We start from the raw sequence: 18357 nt of genomic DNA, 5'->3' as shown, positions 1-18357 counted from the left end.
TGAAACATATGTAACCTGAGGTATATTTGTTTTATTGTGGGATTGCATGTATTAGTAGACTCTCAAACATTATATACGTTTCTGTCCTTGATTAATATTTGCAAAACCTTCTTGTTAGAGTATTATATGACTATAAACCAACAGATCCACAGCTGTCATCTGTCACCTTGTACGATTTCATGCATACTGATAGTGGCACATGGTGGCCGAGGTTGGTACTGCATGCTAATTGTTAGCTAGGAAGCAAAAAAATAAAAATTTTTTTTTTTTTGGAGAGAAAAAAATATTAGTAAAACTTAGAGGCTCAGGAAGGCACTTAGACACCCAAAAAAAAAAAAAAAAAAAAAAAAAAAAAAATTACCTACTGAATTTTTTTTCCCACAGTGCAGTTCAGGGCTTCCGTAGTCTCGACTCCATCTGCAGCGGTCTATGATTATTAGGGATGTGCGAGACTAGTCGACTAAATGGTTCTGATGCTGCTAGTCGACACTGGAATTACTAGTCGTATAATATTTCCCCCCATTAAACTGATCATCATTTTTACACATTTACGTTTGGCTTTATATTTTTACAGAGGCTGCACTTAAATTACTGTCATATTAATGTTGCATATTTTAAATAGAATAATACAAATATTATTTAAAAGAGAGGATATCTGCAGCAGATACAGAGTTTAATTTCACCTCAGACTGCGCATGCTTCTCTCTCACTCGCGGCGTGCACAGGAAAATATCCTCTCGCTACACAAGCAAACTCAGCATAGTAGTAATGAAATCACTTCGGTGGTGCGGGAATCGGCTTTCCAAATGTTTGAAAGTCCCTAAGCATGTTTTCACATTTGAGTCTTCTTTACATCTGTGCATGCTTGGATGTTATTTTCCCGCTGAGTGGACTTTAAGCGCAGGATAGACGCCTCAAGTGAGTCAAGTCCCGTCTTTCACCGGACCATGTCAACGGGTTAATTTTACTCATTCAAAAAATGTATGCTTTTGAGTAGCCTAGAAAATAACAGTTTTAGACTAGGTATGCCTTTTTTTAATCTGCTGATTAAGGCGGCTATTTTCAACGAGGTTTCTCTTTAGACTAGTCGACTAGTTAGTTACAAAACTTGCATTTAAACGACAGTCAAATTAGTCGTAGCGCACATCGCTAATGATTATACATACAAATGGTTCGGTACACTGGCAATGAGTACTTGCAGTGGAGCCGTACTATGTGGATGTGTTTTTGTCTCTTTTGGTTTTACAACCACAACTTACAAATAAATAAAGTGAACACTTTCCTTTTTGGCATCATCTGTGCAACAAGCAACAGTGGTTAACAGCGGTCACTATTATTAGTGATGCCTACACTGCTAATGAAAAAAAGTTTGGTTCAAAGTCAAATAACGTTTGAAGTTTGGACCAAGCAAAACAGAGCATTAAGAGTTACTCCAAACTAAGTCATATCTCCGCTCCAATAAGTGTTAACTCAAATGATTGTGAAGGATCTCATGAATCCAGAGCTGCTCAATGTCTGGTGGCGTTCACATCACTGAAGATGTTTCTCAAACCCTTCTGTGCATGACTCATGTCAGATCAATGATATTCTCATCTGTGCAGCACTGTTGCCCTCTGCTGTCAACACGGTGAACTGCAGTCCTGCGGTCATGAATTTCTCTTTATGAAAATCACAAACTCCAGGAACTATTGAACATTCCTCCAGCAGGACATTCAAAACAACACAACCGGATGATAATTACCAAAATAATTCACATGGAATGACAATACGATGGCATATGAATATGGTAATCAATTAGTAGCACCACGATATATATCAAAGTACAATGGTATTTCCATTTGCATAATATCTGATCATATTTTTGTTTGATTTTTCCCCATTTCAAATTTGAGCAATGCATAAAGCTACACCATTAATAATATTAAAAATAATATATAATCAAACAAAAAACGTTTGGTAATTGGTCATTTTGATTCTTTTTATAGTTCTTCTAACAATGGGAATTTTAAAAGAAAGCTTAATCTTCTATATTAAATCTAAATTATTTTATGTTCGCCTTTATTTTGTTTAGGATCAGATCAGATGTTTTCAAACAGATGTTAGCGTGAAAAAAGGTGGTTTGAAGTTGTACCTGTATTTGCCGGATTTCCTCTTCCTGATGTTTCTTTAGGTCTGAAACGACAGCTTGATGCTCTGAAACACACATAAGTACATAAAATGTATATCTATATATATGTATACACATACATACACACACACACACACTAAAGATGAATCTGGTCATGTGACTCATTTCAAAAACTGTCCCATGATCAATCGCAGTTCAGCCTGAACCAAATATTCACACATTAAAATATTCTGTGCTTTTATTTGATCTAGTCTTGGGCTACATTCAGTTCAGAGTTGTCTTTATTATAGCACTTTTTAATGACTATTTTACACATTTGAGACTATTAGTAAAGTCATCAAAACTATGAAATAACACAAATTGAAATATGGAAGTTTTGTAGTAACTAAAAATGCTAAACAAATCAAAACAGTATTTTTATCCCCTTTTCTCCCCAATCTGGAATGCCCAATTCCCAATGCGCTCTAAGTCCTCGTGGTGGCGTACTGACTCAATCCGGGTGGTGGAGGACAAGTCTCAGTTGCCTCCGCTTCCGAGACCGTCAATCCGCGCATCTTATCACGTGACTCGTTGTGCATGACACCGCGGAGACTCGCAGCATGTGGAGGCTCATGCTACTCTCCACGATCCACACACAACTTACCACACGCCCCCATTGAGAGCGAGAACCACTAATCACGACCACGAGGAGGTTACCCCATGTGACTCTACCCTCCCTAGCAACCGGGCCAATTTGGTTGCTTAGGAGACCTGGCTGGAGTCACTTGAACTCGCACCTCCAGGGGTGGTAATCTGCGAAATCAAAACAGTATTTCATTCGAGCATTCTAGTCTAGATTACAGCTCTGCACTAAGGTTAGTCGGGACGTCCCGTATTTTGCTCTCATATGGGACACCCATTGCCCCATATTTAAGTGCCTAAACGCTCAAGAGGGATTTCTGTTACCATTATTATCAGCTGAATAATGTTAATGAGTGTCTGTGATGGAGGACTGACACTGATGTGAACAGAGTGAATTATGAGTCTGCGGTCACTTGTCAACATCTCTTATAATGGCTGTTTGTAAACAAACAAAAAAAAGCAAGTGAAGGGTAGTAAACAATGAGAAAATGTTTTAATCCTGCTGATGAAGACAGGGGATAAAATGAGATGATGTTAAATGAGACAAACACAAATGTCTGTTTATTCAGATACGTACCCTCCTCTTCCTCGAACGCTGTAAACGCAGGGAGTAAAAGAAAATAACCGAGTTTAGACATTCAGAGTGTACAGACACTGCAGAAAGTCTGACACTCACTAAATAAGCAAATCCTTTCACTGAAGATGAGGCGAATCTAAAAGACGACCTGCTAATAACATTCAGTTGAAAGGCGGATCAGTGGGCCTAACTGTGAACTAACAAAACAGAGTGAAAGAGGGAACTTACCACATATACGGCACAAAACAGACCTTCATTCACTTCAGGAGGTCAAACTAAACATATGAAATATTTTATTTTCTGTTTTATACCAGGTGAGTGCAACCCTGTTACAAAAATGGGGGACATCAACTTCAGAATTTAATGGAATGTTCCATGTTTTTAAATGGACCGTTTTCACATTTCCAGAAGTAAACTATAGCGGGTAAACTTCTATAGCATGGGAGACAACAGCAAATTATATTTTTGTGTTGTCACTTGGTCCAACAGCAAAAGAATAAATCCACTATTACCTTTCCACGACTTTCCAAAAGAGCAGTGTATTTACGGCAGTCAAAAGAGAGAAAGATGCCCCTCAGGAGCTGCATTAAAACACTATTTCAGTAGTGCTGTATTATTTTTTTATTACTATTATTCCCAGGGTAATACAACACAAAAGATGTGATAAATTTGCACTAAATATTTAAAAAATTGCATAAGGCGGAAATGCATGAAAAGGGTCCATGGAGTCCAAAATAAACATTACACTTAAGCTAAACTTTGTATGCCTTCCATTCTGTTAAATAAGGGTTTATCTACCATATCTAATAGTTCTCTCTCTGACGAACATTTTATTTGCACCTTTATTACTTTAACCCTATAACGCCACCTGTGTCAAATTTGATACGCTATTTTCTAAAGCCTGTGCATCATTAACTTGGTCAAAATTTAGCAGAAAATCCTGTTATCTGCAATGTACTAGATGTCTGCTGCCACCTGGTGGACGTTTCCAGGTATTTCTTGATGGAAAATTATTTGCAAATATTTTCCAAAAAAAGTCTGCTTTTGTATTGCATGCACTTGTTTTTTTTTTAATGTGAAATCTTTGATTTAATAAAGTAAAATTGACAGTAATGATTATATTGTTACTGATATTTTAAAATGAGTAGTTGCTGAATACACAACTTGTGCTTGGTTAAAATGTTGTATATTATTTTATTGAAAACACCCCTTTGAAATGCATGCATCAAATGTGATACAACAGGCTTTTGAGGAATCTCTCTCAAATCACCATTACATTCATGCCCACCACAAAAAAATAAATAAATAATAATAATTTCACAGAGCTTTGAAAATTCTGGTATTCATTTTACAAGTTACACAGATCAGCCACAACATTAAAACCACCTGCCAAATTTTGCATATGTCCCCTCTCATGCCGCCAAAACAGCGCCAACCCGCATCTCAGAATAGCACCAACAATCATCCATGCGATTATCTAATCAGCCAATCGTGTGGCAGCAGTGCAGTGCATAAAATCATGCAGATACGTGTCAGGAGCTTCAGTTAATGTACACATCAACCATCAGAATGGGGAAAAAATGTGATCTCAGTGATTTGCACCGTGGCATGATTGTTGGTGCCAGACGGGCTGGTTTGAATATTTCTCAAATGTACAATTGTGGTGAGAAGAATATAATCTCTGAATGCTATTCTGACATGTGGGTTGATGCTGTTTTAGCAGCACGAGGGGGACCTACACAATATTAGACCGGTAGTTTTAATGTTGCGGCTGATCGGTGCATATTTAAAGTGTGAACTAATTTCTCTGTGTATTGTCATATATGCAGCCTGCTCTGTCATTATAAAGATCTCATTATTTTACATTACAAGCTATGATGATGTCATCTTACCATAAGTTCCTGAGACCCAGCGAATTTTTTTTTGTTGACAATTTCCCTTTTTGAAATGTCAGTATAGTGTTTGGTGCATAAAACACATATGATCAATTTTTATTGAAAAATAATATTTTATTCATATTGTATTTGATGCACTGAATTGCACTGTGATATATATTTCAATCCACATTTATAGACCAAGAAGAGGAAGTTGTCATGGCTTTATAGGGTTAAAGAATGTAATGGGACACCAATTTGAAACCTTATTAAATGCAAATTTATGCTGAGAAAGAACACGCACAAAACAACAACAAAAAACACTTGAATATTAAGATACTATACAGTTTATGTATCGATCTTTGTATGTAAATGACAGAACGGGACTACGTGTGTGCATGTGTTCATACCAGCCTCTGTGTATTTGAGTTCAGGTCGCTCCTCAGCTCCTGGTCTGGTCAGGGGCCACAGGTTCTTCAGGTGTCCAGGTAAACGTCCTTCCAAATGCTCCAATGACTGTGGCGGCTGACTCACTGCGGCCCATGTGTACAGCTGATCTTGCTGGAAAGAAAGCCAATTCAAACATGTACATTAGGATAAGAGAGAGCTAAAACAGATATGCGAGAGTCACGGCTAAAGAAGAGATTGGGTTATTCCATGACCAAACATCCAAATTTCAGAAACATCCATGGTTATTTATTTTTTTTACTTTTTCTGAAGACAGGTAAACATAAATGCTGATGAAAGCCAAAATATTAAATGTCATGGATCAATATTTACGGAGTAATCCATTATTTTGTAGAGGGGGGTCAAAACGACAATTTCCACCTATGATTTGGGAGCAAAACTACAGGTTAAAAAAAAACAACCTTAGAAAGGTGTCAGTGTCCTGATTGTATTTGTACACAGAGATCAGTAGATCTATTACTAACATCAGATGACTGCAGCACCTCTTGTTGCATTATACGCCAATGGAGCGAGTCCAAAAATGGGGAAAAACACTTTGTTTGTGTCATCTTTCCAAAGTTTGAGTGCCTATAACTCCAGAAGTCTTAAAGATATTATAATATCCTTTTAGATTCTGTTTCAGAAAATGTTTTTATTTCTGCATCTTCATATTGAAGGCCCTATATGGTTAAATCCCAGAGATATGGGGCTCTCAATGTGGCTCCACGCAAATGTATTTCTACAGCTGTTTCACATCATAGCTGTAACTATAGTGTGTATTTCAGCACTACTGGAACACTGTATTAATCAAACAACATCTAGGACAAGAGCTATCCGTTTCATAAAATGTAGATTCACTGAAAAAAAAAAAAAACCTCGTGAAAAAAAAATTGACTCGAAGAATTGCACAAGATATAAAGACTTGTTTTCAGAGAAGTTGAACAAAATTTGATTGGGTTTTTGCTTAAAACAAGAAAAAAATATTTGCAAATGGGTTAAGAAAAAGAAACTTGTTTTCTCTAAGTTATTTTACCATCTCACCCCATTGGCAAATATTTTTTTCTTAGCATAAACGGAGGAAACCTATTGTTTTTTTGTTAGCATTCTTGTGATCATTATTATTCCCATAGCTCTAAATTGCCCAATAACTCAAGATCTCCTTGGTAAAAAGTTTTGAAATTTGGCACATTGATACTACAGGCCACGAGTAACTACCACACCAAAAATGGCCTACGTGAGCCTATAGGTGGCGCTACAGGCCACGCCCAAATTTGTCAATTTTCAAAGTGATGCCATTTCCACCCCACACGTCCAAAATTTCTGAAACTTGGTATATATGCCTCATTTCTCATGAGGAACAAAAAAGCCTCTAGAACCCATAAAGTCTGCCATGATGGATTTTCCTGTACAATACAAATTTGTCCAAAACTACAAAAATCTACTCCTCCTGAACCATAGCTCCAATTGACTTGAAACTCGGTATGTATGTGTAGAATACATGTCTTTCAATTTGATATTTAGCAAAAAGGAATACAATCCAAAATGGCTGAAAGGTGCGCATTTATGTAAATGTCCACATTGTCTCAATATCCATATGTCCAAAATATCTAATGCCATTTTGACTAATGTTTTTTCCAACCTAACAGGCTTCAAGATGACATCACTCTGAAGAACTGTGCAAAATTTCACCTTGATATGTCAAAAGATGACAGAATTACAGTTTACTATTATTTATCGCTAACGCTAAAATAATGCTTTACAAATCCGCTAGTCATAAAACCGATACTTTGATTCAATCATCAGTTCATATGAAGACTCTTGCAATGTTTACTAACAAATTAATGAAATGTTGTGTACATGTGAAGTACATGTCTCTACCACGTCCATTTTTACATAATTTGCCGTTTTGAGGAGGAATCCACATTGCTGCTCGCAGCTATATTTTGTTAGATTTCTCTGAAATCAAGCCTTAATATGCAATTTTGCTTCTTAAGTAAATTGATTTAGTTTTAAGAATATTTACACATTTTTACTATAAACAAGACATGATATTTTTTGCAGTATTGTGTGGAATATAAATCATCTTATTTAGTGTCTGAATTGTACAGTGACCTGAAATGAACTTATGAAATCTATAGAGGTCACTACGAAATGTTTTCGGGACAACCCTTCCACCCACCGCTGCAACGTCACAGAAAATGATGCACATCCGCTGCAACACAAGCATTGTGATGATCTGATGTTAAACTTCACACGCAAATCAAACCGCAAACACGCATTCCACGGCTGTCTGTTTCCTTTGGCTTAAACACAAATTCATACGTGTGCAACATATGCAGGATAGGAATGCCCCTGTGGCTACATCGAACGGTTCTTGGAGCATGTTAGCACTCAAAAGTTCATCAGGGAATGAGTTTTGACTATGAGTTATGATGCATTTATTCAGCAGAGTCAGATCAGAGGACTTTAATACGTGTGAAGAGAAGAAATGTCACCTCTCATTAAACATCTGTTAAATCATCACTCAGATCTCCGTAAATACACACAAATAAACGATCTCCAGCAGTCCTGACTGACGCCAGAGTTGCAGACGACACCTGGACGAGATGTAATAGATTAGACGGAATGGGTCGACTGGGGTAAAGATGAAGCACACAGGTATGATTATGATCCATATGTTGACTTTAACGGCTCCTGGAAAGTTCCTAACTACAACTTCGGAAGACGTAATTGCTTCCAACGATTTTGATCACTTAGTGACGAAGACGCGACACCTTTCTAGCATTAATTCAATGAAACAAAGATTATGCAAATAATGGGCCTATCGGTGGATATCATGAACTGTTGCAAGTCAATAGAACAACTTATGTAAGAACGGATGAACAATTTACACAAATTTGTTCTGCTCATGTTTCGTGAATAAGGACGTAGGGGAGTAATAGAGTTTTTATTTGCACATTTTTCCATTCTTGTGCTGCCACAAAGATTTGGGGAAGTCTTTTATTGCTATTCTTCATCAAATGCAACAGAAATGTGTACAAACTAAATTGTACGGTCAACCTACAAAATTATGATTATGATTCTTTAATGAACACCCCTCTAATTGTAAAAGTCGGGGCTTTAGGGGGGCCTGGGTCACTCAACGAGTATTGACGCTGACTCCCACACATGGAGTCACGAGTCTGAATCCCAGGGTGTGCTGAATGACTCCAGCCAGGTCTCCTAAGCAACCAAATTGTCCCGGTTGCTAGGGAGGGTAGAGTCACATGGGGTAACCTCCTCGTGGTCGCTATAATGTGGTTCGCTCTCTGTGGGGCGTGTGGCGAGTTGTGCGTGGATGCCGTGAAGAATAGCATGAAGCCTCCACACATGCTACGTCTCCGCGGTAACGCGCTCAAGTCAGGTGATAAGATGCGCGGATTGACGGTCTCAGACGCGGAGGCAACCGAGATTCGTCCTCCGCCACCCGGATTGAGGCGAGTCACTACACCACCACGAGCACTTAGAGCGCATTGGGAATTGGGCGTTCCAAATTGGGAGAAAAGGGCAGAAAGAAAAAAATTATTTATTAGCTGATGTTTTGCCGCTTTTATATTATTGCATTGGCCGATAACCATGCCAAATTAGCCAATTAACAGAATTATAGATGTATGGTTTTCTAAATTACTGTAAAATTGAGTAAATACAATAAAACAAATTTGTTGTGCATACATTGTGCATCATATGTGCAATCATTAAAATGTATTTTATATACATGAACTTCAATATGGGCACTTTCATGCATCAGAGGTAGATTTTCATTAAAACGATTTCAACTTTAATATTTCTGCTACATGAAGTTCACATTAAAACTGACTTGACTGTTCGTCTTCAGACCCAGACTTTCAATATTAAACTATGAAAATCTATTTATAAAAATAATAAAAGTGGACAAAAGTGTCAGTGAAGAGCATACTTGAGATTAAATGACAAAACAAAGAAAAAAAAAAAATAAATCACTTTTACTGGTCATCATTTCCAATCAAAAGTACGCAAAAAGTGTGAAAGTATCACATAATTGAATCTCATTCATGAAACACGAGCATAACAAATTTTTGCGTAAATCGTTCGTAAAGCCGTTCTGACAAATTCACGGATTCATGAAAGTTTTTGTATTTTCAAAACGTTAGTTGGCTCCCGACCACGTGTAAATCGTGTTTAAGACATCCAAACGTGCTGCGTTCATTCAGACATACTGTCATGACAACATTTCGAAAGAAGAGAAATTAAATGAGTAATGAAAAAAATTAACTAATAATTAAATAAGTGAAACAAATAACTTTTTAAACCATAGCTAATACTTTAGTTTCTTTACTACTTGAATTTATTTCTCTTTCAAAATAAGATGTTTTCCTAATTCTGCTTATAGTTTTTCCAGCAGAAGTGCTTGATTTTTCTTGATAAAATTAATGCCCTTTATGTGACTGGTGGGACTGTTTTTATATTTGATACGAGCTCTATAATTTAAGTTTCATAATTAAGGCATCAGTAAATCACATTCAGTTAATAACGTATGGTCAATGCTAATGCTGTTAAACCTATAAATAAACATCGTGAACAGGTGCGTACATAGTACAACGGGGAAAAATAAAATAAATCTTATAATCTTACAACATTTCGGTCAAAGATCTTCTTCAGGCATTCTGTTAATTTCTCTGAAGATTCTTCCAGTTGTAAGTATATCACTGTTACCATCATGATTTACATGAAGTTTCACAGATGATGCTGGCACTGCGAACTGAACCAGAGAAGATTAATGACAAACCACTGAACGGTTTAGTTCACAAGAGTGTCATATGACAGCAAAAACATGCCTCACTTTCTCTGAGATGCTATTGATGTTCGCTAAATCAACGTTTTACGATATGAACGCACTTCATTCATAAAAACTGTTATTGTTCTGCATAGATGTTAACAGCATTTACTAGCGAGTCTGGTGACTTCCTTATATGGTGTTTCATGGGCGTGGATTATGATTAGGCCTGTCGCGATTATTTTGTCATTTGCGATAACCGCGACTGTGCACCTTAAATTCCAAATCACATTTTAATGGCCAAATCAAGGAATTAAGTGAATATATAAATGCCATGAATGGCACATTTGTGTCTCATTAAATTGAACTGAGCGCCACACCACAGACATTAACCCAGAGCAGCTAATATATATATAAATAATTTATTTATTTATATTATATATACGAGCTCCAAAAACAATTGACCAAAGAGACATATTTTAAGTATTTAGAAATATTTTGATATCTAAAAACAGTAATTCATAGAGTTTTAAAGCCTTACAAGGAAATACTGTACCCCTACTGTATTATTTGATGTATATATTTGAAGTTAAATTTGTAAAAATGACTTCTTAAGATGTATGAAGCACACATACGCCTTAAATATGACAATTAATCGTTAAAGCCCTAAAGGGACAATTAATCGTCATAAGCTTCAAACAGACAATTAATAGTCATAATCGCAATTATTTTTGACAATTAATCGTCAGCCAGGATTTCATAATCGTGACAGCCCTAATTATGATAATTATGAATGAACGTGCACAAGCCCCCTCTTTACGAAAGTTTGGAGTTTATTAACATTTTCACGAACAAATCTGGAGAGTACGAAGTGTTTGTGAATCCAGCGGAAAGATTTCGGTCCATTTTACAAACAAATTACTCCGAATTTACTCGTATATTTACGAAGGTTTCATGAATGAGGCCCAATGCGTGTATTTAGGATGCATCAAATGTAAGCTATGAAATTATCCGTAGCAAGACAAAGGAGTCAGTCATTTTATTTGAAGGTTAAAAATGTCATTTCCATCAGCGTCATTTCCAGCACAGAATTCTATTAAACACAACACAGAATTTGAGATGTGCTGAAATGACACAAATATGACATAAATCTCCTGTGATGCATGAACACACACTGTTGGACATTGTTAGTAGACTAATTAAATCAACTAGTGAGAGTTGAAAACATGTTTTAATCAGACTTTTCTTTCTAGAAACCCCACAGTGCTTAAAGTGCCTGAAGTTGAAGCACCCATGACATTATAGATAATCTGCATTATATCGGACATCATCTAGCATTGGTCGACCACAAGGAAAAACCTGCTAGTAAACCAAGTGTGTGAGTCGTCTGTTAAAGACTGGACCTGGTAGAGGACAGTCTGTACGAGTCTGAGCGGGACCGCATCCTCTCCGTGTCCATTTACAAACTCCTGAACGTCACAGAGTCCTCCAGGCTCGGCGGAGCACAGGACGGGTGAGGACAAACCCCTAGAAACATCCGTCCTGTCATCCTGCATCACTGCTCATCGCCATAGCAACATGCACGGAGCACGTTAGTGCTGTAAACACACGTACAGTTCTCAGTTGCAGGTTTGAAGTTGGCGTCCGCAGCAAATCCCTGACGAGATCAGTGGTGATACTTCTACCTTAAACACACTCATATCCATGACTCCGCATCAAGACACAACCATCCCAGTATCTCCCTGCATACGTCACAGCTGCGCAGTACTGATGGTCCAAAACTGCAGCCGTTTCAAAACAACCGCTTCCATCTTGGCTCGGTCACACACAACACACTGGAGCTGTGACGGCCTTCACCAGTACAGATGCTGCAGTGAGATAAGAAACTCTCTCTCACTTCAACAGGACGAGAGGAGAGAGATTCAGCAGGAGAGGTTGCGTGTTGGAGAATGACAACGGTTTTCACGATTCAGAGGGCTTAGATTTACCCGAGAGCCAATCACATGACTGTAAATATGTCAACGGGTAGAAAATGCTGAACACACACTTTGGTGTCACACACACACTCCAGAGAGTCACTGCAACAGCAATGATGCAGCAAACACGCAATATAAAATAAACATGAAGCTCCACCCATTCACATCACATTCTGTTAAAGAGACAGTACAGCCATTAAAACACTGTCCTCTGTCATATTAACTACTACTGTACAGTTAGTACTTTTTGCACAGTGGCAGACAGGGATGCACCAATATAAACATTTTTGGCCGATACAGATACTGATTTGAACAAACTATAGGCCGATACTGATATTTTCCCCGCTTACCTTATTTTTGTCATCAGATCTTCGTTTAACTTTGGAACAATGCTTTAAAAATCTACAAAGAGGTGCAAAAGTTTTCAGTGTTCTAACAATAAATAATTTCCATTGAACATTGGATCTGTTGAACACAGGACAACACTTTTAAGAGAGCCACAAGGAGAGATAAAAAGAAACTACAACAGAACTCACATATTACACGTATGTACTGTATATGATAGAACTTTACAAATTCACACTATGCATATGCTGGGCAATTCCACGGAAATGTCAACCACATCATGGAAAAATAAAAATTTTAAACCAAAAGGAACAAAACACCCTTATATTATAGTGGTATAACAGATAATGCCATCCAGACCGCTACAGGGCGCCGCTTGCTCACACAGTGCTGACTGAAGCGCTGAACACTTTAGTAATCGCACAAGGTCATATTGTGATTTCAATCTTAACGCAATCAATCATGCAGCATCAATGGATATTATAGCAGATGTCTCAGAAGTCAAAGTCTGCTGGTTTCAAAGTGTTTTGAATGGTTTCCCTCATCATGTAGCCCACAGGTAAGTGCCGTTTCACAACTGTCACATCAGTTTATGATGTTTTTTCCACATTAACGCGAGAACGAAAAATAAAAATGAAATAACATGTTCTTAGGAGTGCCGACCGTTCTACATTTTGTGGCTATAATTATTTCTGGATTGTGCATTTAAATTCAGAGTTTTAAAAGGTGTTGCTAATTAATTATAAATAAACCTCCCGTTTTTCATATCGCCGTTTTCATGCTTATAACTGATGGATATGCCGATAAATATTTCTAGTGGCAGGTTATTTTGTTCATCTGCCACTCCGCCACTGTGGAGGCCAGGCACCTGTATATGTATAGATTTTTTTTCCATTATATATTTGTTTTATCTTCATTTTTGCCATTTTATAATATATATATATATATATATATATATATATATATTTCTTTAGTATTATTGTTTTTCGTTATTCTTTATTCGGATCCTGCCTGTCTTCCTGGGGTCCACACAAAAATACACTAACAATATATATATATATTACACACACACACACACACACACACACACACACACATAAAAATAAGAGCAAAAAAAATAAGTTTTGTTTCAAATATTTTTTCCTTTTTTACCAATTAACTTCATACAAAGTGTTGACAGTCACAGGTCGCTATATGCTTTCATTGTATTGTAAAGAGCAACGTGAACATTCTGCTGAACATCTCTTTTTTGAAAAAAAAAAAAAAAAAAAAAAAAAAAAAGATTTTGGGAAGTAAATGACCATTTTCATTTTTGACAACTATTCCTTCAGAAGAAATCCTGTTGTCAGAGTAACTGGGGTTTATGTTTTAATTCAGTGTGAATGTTGCTGCAGAATCACAGCCGATAACAAACCAGCCCGTATCTGTCAGCAGATGGCACTGTGTGAGTGTGCATGTTTTCAGCTTTATGGGAATAAAAAGATGACTCTCAGCTATTTCTGGAGTTCACCCAGTAAGAGCCAATCACAAACGAGCAAGAGATCACATGATGCTAACATCAGCCAATAAACGTGATGTAAATGTAACTCAGAATAACTCAGTATGATGTCATTATAATTGAGAGAATAAACACAGTGAATGTGAAGTGAAAGTAGACTCACATCAAATTTCGGTGCGATGTGTCCACTGCTATCATATGTCTCTCTGAAACAGTCACTGAACGGCAGCAGGAGACCCATCGCCAGAATCCTGGAGCACAGCTGCTCCACTTCCTCCGGCTCTCCTGAATCCTGCTGCTGGAAAAACTTCTCCAAAAGAGTCCGACCTGAAGAGAGACAGAGAGAACAGAATCACACAGGGTTCCCACTTTATTCTGACCAATGAATATCCGTGACTTATCCTGTATTTTGTGATAAAGATTTTCAAATCAATATCAGCCTACTCTTGTGGCATTTCATATTCACCCGCCTCTAAACAGTGCCTAAAAACAACACGAACTATAGTATGATTAGTCCCTTTGCAAGCAAAAGAATACTTTGGGTAACAAAGTGTACGGCTCGTGGCCAGAATAAACTGCAAGAGTACAAGTTTTGGTAATAATGAAATGTCTAAATACACAAGACCAGATATTCCATGACTGTGGGAAAGTTGAGATGTGTGTATAAGCATGTGTGAGATAAGGACAAATTAATCTAAATGTTCTAAATTAAAATGCAAAACACAAAAGCAGCACATGGAGTGCGCACACACACACACACACACTTTAATTTATTTCCCTGTAAATGATTCAACTCTCTCTCTCTCTCTCTCTCTCTCTCTCTCACACACACACACAGACAAATACACATACACTCACACACAGACACACACTCACACGTACAGACACATGCACGAACACAAACTCACATGCACTCACAGAGAGACACACATTTTAATTTCCTTCCCTGTGAATGATTCAACTCTCTCTCTCTCTCTCACACAGACACACATGCACTCAGAGACACACTCACACACACACACAGAGACACACACACACAGAGACACACACACACAGAGACACACACTCACAGAGACACACACTCACAGAGACACACACTCACAGAGACACACACTCACAGAGACACACACTCACAGAGACACACACACACACAGAGACACACACACACACAGAGACACACACACACACAGAGACACACACACACACAGAGACACACACACACAGAGACACACACACACAGAGACACACACACACAGAGACACACACAGAGACACACACACAGAGACACACACACAGAGACACACACACACACACACACAGAGACACACACACACACACACACAGAGACACACACACACACACACACACAGAGACACACACACACACACACACACACACACACAGTTTAATTTCCTTCCCTGTGAATGAGTCACACTGCTGCAACTCTCTCACACACTAGACTTTTACTGTTTTTATATAAAGCTACCTAGAATTACTATAAACTAACAATAACCCACACCCTTAACCTAACCAAAAGCTTTTTGCATTATTAGAATTTTAAAAAAAACAACAAAAAAAAATGAATGTATGCATGGATCATTTTTCCAAATGAGGATGTCCCAAAATATCCCCAAAGGGAGGTTTTGTCCAGTTCAGCTCACTTTTGGGTACACATTTTTATTTAACTTTATTAACTTCATTAAGAGCATCAATAAGATAAGATTTAGCAGTGTGTCAAAAAGCCCCATTTTAGGTACTTTACCCCAGGACTAGTACTTTGTCACTTTCGCACCTGAGGAACTATAGTTCCTCGAAGCCATTTTAGTGGCCATTTTTAGCTCCTACTCTGGGGTAGGTACATTTGGGGCATATAGGGACTGTGGGAGGTCAAACACCCTATGACACACAAATAGCTTTGAGGAGTCCGCAGTAGCCATTTGTAATCAAACTTGTAGATGCTAGCCTGCTACTCAGAGGATTACACTAATTTACAATTCGCTTAACAGAAATAACACTATTTATACTGTCACTGCCCGTGTTTCCTGATGCAGCCAAAGCTCGTATAAAACAGCCCTAACAAAAGTGTAACTCCGATCCCGGCGCCCTCCGTCACTGTTGTTTTTGTTGTTGCTATTGAATCACACGTGGGAAAACGTCACCAGAAAAATAGTCGATATTAGATGACATCACTACGAGGGTTACGTCTGCTAGTCGGAATGCAAAAGAGGAAGTCTCCACGGTTGTTCCGTTCCTTGTAAGGGCTCTCATCTAGAAAGTAACGAAGGGAAAAGTACTGGGACTGTAGGTGGGAAAGGGCCTCACTCTCAGAGAATCAATGAGACCAGAACATGAGAGGTGCATCATGGGAGCTGTAGTTCTGCTCTCCACTTAGAGATATAAGAGGGAGTATTTACCCAACAGACAAGCGTTTACAGAGATCTGACATGACATGTTTAACCACGTCAACTAACCGTGGACAGAGAACACTGTGTTTACAAAAAACACAATAGAAGCAGCAGGACAGCGTCTAATAGGAGCAGGGATGTAATCTAGAACCGGTTCTGAATAAGAACTGCATTAAAACTGCATTAGTCACCGAGTCATGTGATGCTCTCTAGCATTTATCCTGCTGCAGTTTGGCATCGATCCATCAGTGCATCAGATCTCAGAGCTTAATGCAGTGTAACGTGTTCTGAAAGGGCTTTAAATACAGCCCTCATCTCAGAGGCGCTGCTATTGATCTGATTGGCTGAGAGGGTCGGTGATGTCATTAATGGACACAAGTCCTCAGGGCCCGATGCCATCAGCTGAAGTGTGTGCGTGTGTGAGACAAGAAGAGAGGGAGAAAGGAACGGATACAGATCTTCATTAAAGAGGAAGAGGAGAGAATAGTTCTCGATGACATCATTCCAGCTATAAGAACAGGAAGTCTTTCGTTTATGGCGCATTGGCATTAGGTTGTCTGAGGTGATAAAATCATGAAGATGTATGCATTTAGTGTGTTCAGTATGTTTTGTGTTTTTTTCCTGATTAACACTTTGATTCGCACATTTGACACAGAAAAGCAAAACATATTCACAGAATCAACACTTAACCCCATTATTCCCTTTCCCCCCTCCCAATCCCCAACCCCACCCCTCAACAAATATCCCTGTGGTCACACTTGAGTATATACACACACATAAAAAAAAAAATATATAATTTTTATATAATAAAAATAATAAAAATCTCACTCACACACACTTAAAACTACATTTCTCTCTCCACTGCCCCTCCCCGAGAGACCTCCAAAAAGGCCAAATAGCTGCCCCATTTTTTATTAAATAGATCTAAGTTGCCTAGCCTTCTACATGACATTTCCTCAAACGCCACTCTTGAAATGAGGGCGCTCCAGCCGACTTCCATCCCCTAAGAATAATCTGTCTGCCGATCATAACACTGGCTAGGACCCAATTTTTTTCTTATTGTATTTTTTAAATAATTCTAGATTGCTTTTAACCCTTGTGTGACCGTCGGGACATTTTTGTCTTTTTCATTTTTGTTTTTTCGATCATTTTGGCTGCGTTAATACCAACGGCACACATTTTGCCAAAGGTGTGTATTTTTGGGGGGGGATATTGATATTTCAATCTCAGTTCCTATAATACATCTATAATACACTGTGTACACAAAATAGTTACACTCAGGACCTTCAGGACAAAAATGTCCCCATTGAAACCCATTAAAACTGCAATATTTGATCCCAGTGCCATTAAAGCATAAAATCATGAATTTTATGATATTATGCTTTCATTCCGGAGCCCTGGCTCCAAAATTTAAATGTTTAATATTTTCCACCAGATGGCGCCATTTTTCTCATGTTTAGCCTATGGAGCAAATACAAGCTTTTCCCCTATTCTCTGTTTGCTGTATTATAGAGCACTGCAGGACAACTGAATAAATGATGCAGCTAAAATTGTGGGTGTGTGTTGGTATGGATGTCCGAGTGTGTTTTGTATGTGTGTATTGAGAAATGTTTGTGTAAAAAACAACAGCGGCATTATGTAAACAAACTGGCATTTAAAGGGTTAAAATCCTGAAAATGAATGAATATTTGGTA

General features: G+C 38.0%; 1 protein-coding gene across 1 annotated transcript in view; it reads right to left on the bottom strand.

The window, feature by feature from the left end:
- The window catches only part of fmn2b (formin 2b), a 90966-nt gene that overhangs the window by 60279 nt on the left and 12330 nt on the right, over positions 1–18357 (bottom strand). The window contains exons 4-7 of the mRNA XM_051667854.1: positions 14422–14585; positions 5611–5761; positions 3327–3344; positions 2132–2193 (exon numbers count right to left, since the gene is read on the bottom strand). Of these exons, the coding sequence (XP_051523814.1) occupies positions 2132–2193; positions 3327–3344; positions 5611–5761; positions 14422–14585 (395 nt within the window). The remainder of the gene's footprint in view (positions 1–2131; positions 2194–3326; positions 3345–5610; positions 5762–14421; positions 14586–18357) is intronic.

The sequence above is a fragment of the Myxocyprinus asiaticus genome, chromosome 32, assembly GCF_019703515.2.
Source record: "Myxocyprinus asiaticus isolate MX2 ecotype Aquarium Trade chromosome 32, UBuf_Myxa_2, whole genome shotgun sequence".
Classification (NCBI taxonomy): Eukaryota; Metazoa; Chordata; class Actinopteri; order Cypriniformes; family Catostomidae; genus Myxocyprinus; species Myxocyprinus asiaticus.
Note: the sequence above shows the minus strand (reverse complement) of the source record. Positions and strands in the feature narration are given on the sequence as shown.